Source organism: Chrysochloris asiatica, unplaced genomic scaffold (genome assembly GCF_000296735.1).
Source record: "Chrysochloris asiatica unplaced genomic scaffold, ChrAsi1.0 scaffold00097, whole genome shotgun sequence".
In the NCBI taxonomy this organism is placed as follows: Eukaryota; Metazoa; Chordata; class Mammalia; order Afrosoricida; family Chrysochloridae; genus Chrysochloris; species Chrysochloris asiatica.
In genome coordinates, this window is record NW_006408615.1 from 8,239,150 (window position 1) to 8,249,561 (window position 10,412).

General features: G+C 48.2%; 1 protein-coding gene across 1 annotated transcript in view; it reads left to right on the forward strand.

The window, feature by feature from the left end:
* EFCAB6 (EF-hand calcium binding domain 6) overlaps nt 1–10,412 on the forward strand; it is a 322,393-nt gene that overhangs the window by 291,442 nt on the left and 20,539 nt on the right. Inside the window, 1 exon segment of the mRNA XM_006866905.1 lies at nt 9,930–10,160. Coding sequence (XP_006866967.1) covers nt 9,930–10,160 — 231 coding nt within the window.

A 10,412-nucleotide genomic window follows, 5' to 3' on the forward strand; every position in this document is an offset into this window, starting at 1 on the left:
TGTGATAGAATTTTGCAAGACAAACAATGTATTCATTACAAACATTTATTTTCAACAATGTAAACAACAACATTACCCCTGGACCTCACCACATGGAATACACAGGAATCAAATTGACTACATCTGTGGGACGATACAATGGAATCTTCATGTCATCAGGCAAAGCAAGGCCAGGGGCAGACCGTGGAACAGACCATCAATTACTCATATGCAAGTTCAGGCTGAAGCTGGAGAAAATTAAAACAAGCCCTTGAACATATCCCACCTGATTTTAGAGATTATCTCGGAAGAGATTTGACGCATTAGACAATGATCAAAGACCAGTAAGAGTTGTGGGATGACATCAAGAACATCATACATGAAGAAACACATGTAAAAGACAGGAAAGAAAGAAAAGACCAAAATGGATGCCAGAAGAGACTCTGAAACACTCTCTAGTGTAAGGATGCAAAAGTAACTGGAAGAAATGATGAATCCAAAGAGCTGAAGGGAAAACTTCAAAGGGCAGCTCGAGAAGACATCAAGTATTGCAGTGAAATGTGCAAAGACCTAGAGCTCGAAAACCTAAAGGGAAGAACACGCTCAGCATTTCTCAAGCTGAAGAAAAACTTCGAGCCTCAGGTGGCAATATTGAAGGATTCTTTGGGCAAAATGCAGTCATGGTCTGGTACTATAGGAAAGCACTGGACTGCTAACCACAAGGTTGATGGTTCAAATGCACATGCTGCTCCTTGAAAACCATATACCTGGTTGCTATGAGTTGAAACCAACTTGACGGCTCTTAGAAGCAACAATAGGAGCAAAATATTGAACGACACAGGGAACATCAAAAAAGGATGGAAGGAATACCCCGAGTCATCGAACCAAAAAGAACTAGTTGATGTTCAGCCTTTTCAAGAGGTAGCATATGATCAAGAACTGAAGAAATCCAACAGGCACTGAAGTTATAGATGAAAAACAAGGCTCTAGGACTTGACGGACTGAAAACTGAATTGTTCCAGCAACCTGATGCAGCACTGGAGGCACTCACTCATTTATGCCAAGACATGTGGATGACGACTACCTGACCAGTTGACTGGAATAAATCCATAGTTTAACCTGTTCCAAAGAAAGGTGACCCAACAGAATGCGGAAATAAGCAAACAATGTTGTTAATAGCACATGCAAGTATCATTGTGCTTAAGATCATTCAAAACCAGTTGCAGCAGTTCATCAACACGGAGTTGCCAGAAATTCAAGCCAGATTCAAAAGAGGACGTGCAATGAGGGAGATTGTTAACATCAGAAGGATCTGGACTAAAAGCAGAGAATACCGGCAAGGTGTTTGCTTGTTCTTTATTGACTAAGGAAAGGCATTCGACTATGTGGATCATGACAAGCTATGAACAGCATTGCAAAGAATGAGAATTCACTTCATTGTGCTCATGAGGAACCTCTGCGTAGACCAAGAGGCAATCAGTCATTCCTTCGAACACAACAAAGGGGTTGCTGCGTAGTTTAAAATCAGGAAAGGCATGCATCAGGGTTGTATCACTTCCCTTCACTATATCGTTCAGTCTGTATGATGAGCAAAGAATCTGAGAAGCTGGGATATATGAAGAAGGGTTAGAGGAAGACTCATTAACAACCTGTGATATGCAAATGACACACCTTGCTTACTGGAATTGAAGAGGACTTGAAGTACTTACTGGTCAAGATCAAAGACTACAGCCTTCAGTATGGATTGCACTTGTAAAGAAAATGAAAATTCTCACAACTGGACTAAAATAACATTATAATAAACAGAAAAAAAAAAGCTTGAAGTTGTCAAAGTCTTCATTTTGCTTGGATCCACAATCAGCTCTCGTGGAAGCGCATTCAAGGATTCATTAGGCAAATCTGCAGCATAAGACCTCTTTAAAGTGTTCAAGAGCAAAGATGTCAGTTTGAGGGCTAAGGTGCACCTGACCCAGCCATGGTATTTTCAGTCACCTTGTATGCATGTGAAAGTCACACAATGAATAAGAAAGACCATAGGAGAATTGGTGCATTGAATTAAGGCATTGGTGAAGAATATTGAAAGTGCTATGGAATACCAGAAGAACATCAAATCTTTCTTGGAAGAAGTACAGCCAGAATGCTCCTTGGAAGGAAGCGAGGGTGGCAAAACTTTGTCTCTCGTACTTCGGACATGTGATCAGGAGAGATCATTCCCTGGAAAATTGCATCATACTTGACAAAGTAGAGGGTCAGTGAAAAAGACCCCCAAAGAGACGGATAGAAACAGTGGGCTGAAACTAAGCAATTGTGAGGATGGCGTAGGGCTGGGTGGTCTTTCGTTCTGCTGTGCACAGGGCCACCGTGAGTGGGAGCTGGCTCGACGGCACCCATACATACAACAACATGCCCCACCTGGAGCACAGGCAAGACAGCCAGGCCTTTTCGTGCCCACCTTCTGCTGCAGATATAATCCGTAGATGACCTGGCTCTTCATTCAGGGGGGTACAGCTAGCTCCTCAGCTCTGCTTCTCCCCCATGCCCAGAGGGCCTTTAGCCCTCCTAAACTGAGTTTTCAGGACTGGCTTTTGCCTCCAGGGTACTACTGGCTTACAAGCTTGTGTTCTCCTTTTCTTGGGGTTAGCAGCTTTTCTGATCCCATAGAATTTCTCTGTACTTCCTCAGGACTCTACGGGATATTTAAAAGTATGTTTTAAAACTATGTACCCATCCACTGGGTGTTTTGTGGAGGAAGGCTTATCTGTCAAAACGTCCAGAGTGACACATTACCTGAGCTCTCCATAAATATAAACCATTTAGAAGTAAGTTTTCATTTTCCAAGCATAGGATTTCTGGGGATCTTTAATTGTGAGTTTGTTTAGGCTGTCGTGTGGCCAGGGAACCGAATCTGAGTCCCGTTCTCTGTGTTTATGACTTATTTGGACATTTCCACTGTTGCTTTTTGCATTCTTTGGGATTCTTAGTTGCAGAATGCAGAATCCACTTAGACTCGTTCAAACTCACAGGAATGTTTCCAAGGGTACTAGGGTCTTAAAGCCACTCTGGAGATGCTGAGCAAGCAGCCCGAATGCCCCCAGAGAAGTCAGGAGAGACCCACTGCTGCTAGCTCACACTGGGGCTCAACGTCAGACCCCAGACCCAGAAAGCTCATCTGCACCGTGCACGTTGCCACCTCCTCCCAGGTCTCAGGAGTGGGTCTGCTAAAAGCGAAGCTGAGGGCTGTAGCTTTTAGCTGCAGAGAAGAAGCAGGAGCCAGACTCTAGGAGGAGAGTCTCAGATAGGAGTCAAGACCCTTGTCTCGTAGTTACGAGGGAGGGCTCCGACGCAGCAGTGCCTTGGGTGGCTTCAGTGGTTTCTCAGCTGGGGTTGAAGGGATACGTGGGATTGGCAGGACAGGAGGCGGCATGAAGTCGTCACTGCAGAGAATGGAAAAGTGCATCTAGGACGGAGGGGCAGTCGGAGCCAGGCAAGTTCAGTAGAGAAAGGACCAAGGGGGGTGGAGGTGAAGCATTGGTTAGGAAGTCGAGAAGAGAAATGGGGTTAAGGAAGAGCTGTGGGGCCGATGAGGAGGAAATACTCCCGTAGTAGCCCTGAGAAATTCCTGTGCTGGTCAGAGACTTGTGGTTGTTGGTGGCCGTTGAATCGATTTCTGGACACTTAGTGACCCCATGTGACAGTGTAGAACTGTCCCTGCCCCATTAGGGCTTCCTGGGTTGTCATTTTTTTGGAAGCAGAGTTGCTGGGTGGGTATAAACCAGCAGCCTTTCTGCTGGCAGCTGAGCGCGTGCAGGTGTGGTCACACTCGAGACCTCGGGGTGCTGGTGGCATCTTGCGTGTAACCGTGTGGATGACTGAGGTGGGGCAAATGACTTACAGAGACAGGGTGTGGGGAAATCTTGTACATGTGGGGAAATCTTGTACAAGAAGAGAGAGGAAAACGGTGTCAGAAGGAGTGTGTGGACTAAGGAGGGCCTGTCCCCTCCTGCAGGCCCTGAAGCAGATAGACAGGGCAGATGGGGCTGTGGGGAGGAGCAGGCTTCCATTAGAGGTGATGATGTGGGGAGAACTCCTCAGGGCCAAGCGAGCGACAGGTTGTGCTGGCGGAAGGAGTCCCACAGGGCCCAGGGCAGAGTACCCAATAAGCAGGGTAAGCACAGACTTACTTGTGTTTACTAATCTGCCATAAACATTTTCCCACCACATCTAAGATTCGGCTTCTAGGTCTGGCTGGCATCTGTCTCTCTCCCAACCCCACAGCCCCTTCCTGAAGAATCAAAGCCTGTTTTCAAATGCACTGTCTCTGACAGGGACGGAGGAACCAGTAAGATAGGTGAACATGGGCTCACTGTGCTTACTCATCTGTCATGAGCTGCTTCAACAGTGTGGTGACGTCCTGGTGAGCTGTTGACTACATATGAGTAAGCTCCAACGAGCCCACGTTGGTCATACTTTTTGGGTGACCTGCCCTGCCATTGTGACGTGGAGTCCAGACATCTCCCAAACTGCTGTGACCAGCCACCCAGCAGGGATGGGCTCGGTGGTACTTTCTGAGCAGGACAGTACAGGTTCAGAACCCTGCATGTTCTAGAACTGTGTACCAATTCACCCTTGGGTGAGATCATTTCCCTGTTTTCGTGTGTGCGCAAGGGCAGGTCTCAGCCTTTTAAGCTCGGCATTAACGTATTATTGACGCTTTCCTATCGGTGAAGATGCACTTAGTCACACTGCATCTCAACAATGTCCACGTGTACAACTCGGTGACAGTGGTCACATTCCCCACGTGGTGCAAACCTCGCCATCCTTCTCCCAACTCCTCCACCAGCATGACAGTTTGCTTTTGATTTTACGATAAAGTTTAGAGTCAGAAAACACCTCCGTCCTCCTCCTTCAGCATATTTGGATTTTCCACAGAGTCTCCCTACCTGTTCCACATGAATAAGCCTGAAATTTAATCCTAGCTTGTCTGTGAGCACACACAAGGAAGGAGTGTTCGCATCACGATGTGCACACCAGACTGCTGTAACAAGGAGGGTACGTCACAGGGAAATACATTTCCTCTGAATTAAAATTCAAGTGGGCGGGACCCTACCCAGAAAAGCAGTGATGCCTGAGATGGAGGCAGAGATGATGACGTGAGAGATGGAGCAGCTTGGGACTTCAGACACAGAGATTGAGAGGGGCTGTGTGCTGAAGACCGGGGGGAGGGGTATGGGTGGCAGGCTTGCAGGGTATACCCTTTGGTTGGTTGATGATGCTTGGAGGGAATTGTAACCATGGCAATGAAACGATATATGAAAGAATGAATGTAAAACTAACTAATGTTCTCCCATGTAAACTATCACATAATTCACAAGAAAACATTAAAAAAAGAAAAAAAAGCTCTCATGACCATCCTATGTCCTTTGAGAACATCTATCCAGATTACCCTTTTGGAGTTCCAAAAAAATTCACCCTAACCTCCTGGAAACAGTTAAAAAAAAAAAAATTCAAGTAGGCAGTTCAGGGCTGGTGTGGTACCCAGAACCATCAGGGACCCAGGCTGTTTGTACCCTGCTGTTGTCAGCCTTCCTAAAGATGGGGTGCTATTCCAGTGAGTGCGGAGAGGTGAGAGGAGACAGAACGCTCCACCCCTCTCAGGACATCATCCAGAAACTGCCCACATCACTTCTGCTCACATCTTATTGGCTAGAACATAGTCACATGACCCAACCTAACTGAAAAGAAGGCTGGGAATTATAGCCATGTGAACACTGGACAGCCATGTACCCATATAGAACTTCCATTACTGGAAAGTAGTCCTAACCGAAGCACCTCCTGTCAGTCACAACCTGTCTGTCAGTGGAAACTGGCTGGCAATCTATTGAGTCTGTTCTAGCAGGTTCCAACAGTGTCCAGAGTAAGACACACCAGGAAAAAAGACCTGGCAATCTACTTCTGAAAAATCAGCAAATCGATGACAACAGACTAGTCCCATTGTAATTGGTCACCGTGAATCAAGTGCCAACCCTACATCAGCTAACAACAACAATACCCCGTGGACACATCCATCACTCTAGAAAAAGAGGAGGCTGAATGCTGTGGACAGCTGCCACGTTGTGGTCCATCGGTGTTCTTTTGGATTTACAACGCGTTGTTCCTTCATTAACAGCAACCTACTAACTGTTTCATTAGCAACCTGTGAGATGCAGATGACACAACCCTGCTTTCTGGAAGTGAGGAGGACTTGAAATACTGACTGATGAATCCCAAAGACGACAGCCTTCAATGTCAAGAAAGCAAAACTCTGCAACTGAGCCAATAAATAGCATCATGATAAATGGAGGAAAGTTCGAAGTTGTCAAAGACTTCATTTTGCTTATTTCAACCATCCGCACTCACAGAAGCAGCAGTCAAGAAATCGAATGACATATTGCATTAGGCAAATCTGCTGCACAAGACCTTTTTAAAGTGTTGAAGAGCAAAGATGTCAGCTTGAGGACTAAGGTGCGCCTGACCCAAGCCATGGTATTTTCAGTAGCCTCATATGCATGCGAAAGCTGGACAGTGAATAAGGAAGACTATAGAAGAATTAGCGTAGTGGTTACGAATCGGGCTACTACTAATCTCACAGTCAGCAGTTCGAAACTACCAGCTGTTCCATGGGAGAAAGATGAGGAGTTCTGCTCCCGTAAAGATTTACAGCCTCGGAAACCCTGTACAGGGTCGTTATGAGTCGGAACCGACTCCACGGCACATAGCAACAACATAGAAGAATTGATGCATTTAAGTTATGGTGTTGGAGGAAAATATTGAAAGTATCATGGAGTGCCAGAAGAAACTCCTTCTTTTCTTCCACTTTGAAATCTGCATGTTGAAGCTAGCAACCATTTCATCAGTAAAATGTCAACAGCATTTCACCTTGTTCTTATGCTGAGATTTCCAGACACTTGTCAGTGGCCACACGCTAACTTTGCCCTTGGTGCTGTGGGTTTCTTCTCCGTTTCTGTTCCACCTAGAATCCCTGTTTCACTTGAACAACACGATGGTCTCCACCCCTCTGCTCAAGTTGTCTTTTGTTTGAGCAAGTTGTCCAGTTTTTCCACTAGATCCTTTAACATACGTTCATAGAAGCCAAGGGGCCCGCAGGTCTCCTGGGTGGAGGCATCCCACTGAGAAGAACTTGAGGGAAAGGACACACTCTTTCTTGTTCCAAACACACGAGCTGGCCCACATTTGGCCTTGAAGAGTCTGCTAACATTTTAGCCGATTTCTCCCTCCGCTCACCTGAGGCAGGATACCGCTTCTTCCCACAGTCTGCAGGGAATGAGAGTTGCGTGTCTGTCTCTCCCTGGAGGCTTTGAGGCTCAGTGGAACACAACCCCTTGATTCTCTTGCACCTCGCTTCTGTGATGAATAGTTCAATAAAAGTTGTCATGTTGTTGACTCTTTGGCTTTTTCCTATTGTTAAGATTGTTAAGATGTTCTCTTGCTGCGTCATCTCCTTCATAAAGCCTTCCTGGTTAGTATGTTTCCAACGTTGTGTAGCCCCTCCCTCCCCTCTTGGGAACATTTTAATTGGAGGGCTCTTCCCATGGGTCAGCCCCTCCCCGTGTCTGAGGGAGCCAGGTCTTCAGCCTGAAGTGAAAAGGTGCTGGCGTGGGAGGGGGTGTAAGGAGGAGCACGCCTCTTCTGGCAGAGCGTCCTCAGTGGGTGCCCAGGAGGAAGGAGACGATGTTTGCATTCTCTCTCCTCACTGACCAAGATCGAATCGCCATGAGCCCACATGCGATGAAATGATGTAGAACTAGACACACACTACACCCGAAACAGCTTTCCAGTTCATTGATATCATTACATGTGAGGGAGCTCTGGGGGTGCAGCTGCTAACTGAAAGGTCGGTGGTTCAAACCCACCCAGCGGCTCCGTCAGAGAAAGACGTACCTGTTCACCTGCTTCCATGAAGATGAGACCCTCGGGACCCTGTGGGGCGGGTCTCTGTCGGAGCCAGCACGTGTCACGCGGCCCAGCTGCAGGCACCTGACACATAACCTTGGGACAGGCAGAGAGGGATACAAGGGACAGTCTGTGCTGACTGTTCTTACCACCTGTGAATCCCTACAATCGTTTAGAAAGAACAAGAAAACAGATTAATCAGACAATCAACAAACATTACCATTCCAAACTAACCCCCTTTGCCTTTCAGGACTTGGCACCGGCTCCCTTCCCATCCTCACCCCTCAGTACTTAATTTCTGGGCTCTCAAGTAATTCTGGGTATTCTATTGTTATTGCTAAGTGGTGTGGAGTCAGTCCTGACTCATAGTGACCCTATATAGGGTTTCCAAGGAGCAGCTGGTGGGTTTGAACTGCTGACTTCGTGTTTCGCAGTCCAGTGCTGATCCTCCTGTGCCACACCAGCCATTGTTGGTGTTGTTAAGGGTCGTTTGTTACCGAACGTGCCTCGGGAATTCTCTTGGACTTCTAGCGAGGAGTCGCAGATTCAGATGAGGTGTCAGGGACACAAGACAACAGGTTTATTCTAAAGCGAGTGTACTCGAGAGGTGAGCGGGCCCATCTCTGAAAGCCAGTGAGACAGATGTGGATCATGGCTGTCTAGGGGTACTGATTCTTTAAAATGTCCCTCCCTGATGTTCTCCTAGCTCATGGGCTTGTCTTTTTTTTGTCTCCTTATTTATCTTCTTCTACGTGGTTGTTGGTGGTTACCAGAGGGGTAGGGGCGAGGGGTGTTAGGTCTGCTCCTCCTTTCTTGCATCCCTGTTCTAGCACATGGAGTTGGTCCCAATCCATAGCGACCCTATATAGGGTTTCCGCAGAGTGGCTGGTGAGCCAGAACCTTACGGTGCAAACCAGCCTTGCAGTCCAGCGCATTAACCCACAGCCCACACCAGGCAGAGTCACTGTTCATTTGCTCTTGGGAAAGTCTAGGGGAGACCCAGAAGTAACCCAGGCTTGCAAGGTGGACGCTGAGAGGGGAGGGAAGACGGGGAAGCAGAAAGACAAAGGCTGGGCTCCTCCGGGCTTCTAGGAAAAAACAAATTGGAAGTAAGTTTCCGTTCTCTCCCGCTTCCCTCCAAGCCCTCAAGTCATCCAAAGTGCCTCATGTAGGACGCTCTGAGTTGTCCCACTCTGTCTATGCAGCCTGGGGCTTCTGCACAGCCAGGAGCATCAGATGGTGACAGTGCAAAGCCATAAATTTCGCTCTGGCTTCCCAAACGTCTCCCTTTTCCTCTCCTGAGAAGACATTGTGTGCCCTCAGGGTGAGATAAATTATTGTCGCAGACACAGTGTCTGGCCCAGTGCCCAGCCAGCCAGCCAGCCGATAAGCTGTCCTCAGGAAGGAGGGGACACTCTAGAGCTGGGGCAACCTGGTAGAGGAGGAGACAGAGGCTGCGTTAGTGTTTTCTGCTAAATCTGCCTATGTGCTACAGCTCCATCGCCATGACTAAGCACAAGATTGAATGGTCTCAACTGCTCACTCAGGGCCCAATCCAACTTAAAATGTCCTGCGGACGCTACAAACAGTCGTCTTGTCTTTGCTTTCTGGTGGGAGCCAAGGATGCGCTTTTCTTGTGTGTGGTTGTTGTTGTTGTTGTTGTAACTGCCTTTGGACTCTGCTTGGCACTCCCAGGTACTGCCCACTGCCCACTGCTCCCTTGCACGGTGGAGGGAGGGTCTGCTGGTTCCTGACCCTGTGTTTGGTGGTGGTGGTGGTAGTTGTCTGACCCCAGGTGTGCAGACTTAGAATTGCTCACAAGCGTTTTCAATCTAGGCTATGGCCTTTCCAAAGCAGATCTCCAGGCCTGTGTACCGAGATGCCTCTGGGTGGGTTCGAACCACCCACCTTTCGGCTAGTCAGTGAGCACTTAACTGTGCGTGCCACCAGGCCCAGGTTTCCATACTGACAGTTCACAGTGCCTTCTGCTTCTCGTCCAGTTTGACAAGCTCTGGAGCGAGCTGCCCGTCAACGCCAAGGGGAAGCTAAGGTACCAGGACTTCCTGATCAAGTTCAGCTCCGAGAAGCCATTGACGCCACCAGCGTCCGGAGGCTCCACCAGGGCCCAGAAAGGCAGCAGCGTCCCCGAACTCTCGGAAGAGCCCAGATCAGCTCGGTCCTCACCCCTGCGGGACCTGAAGGGAGGTGCAAAGACATGGAGTCACCCCTGCGTGAGTCCCCCTTGGGGCCCGGTGTCACACGCCACCTGGGGCAGATGACAAATCCTGCCAGGGTGGGGCAGCCCCAGGATGGGGTGGGGGATGCACTGAGAGGAGCCCATTGGCATTGTCCTAAGCACTGACTTACCTGGTATGGGGACAGGGACGGGGCCAATAAGAGGAACTAGTACTCGGCGCTCCCATTGTGTCTAAGGTGAACTGCGTGCCACCGGGCTTTCAGTGGAGGATTTTCCAGAAGTCTAT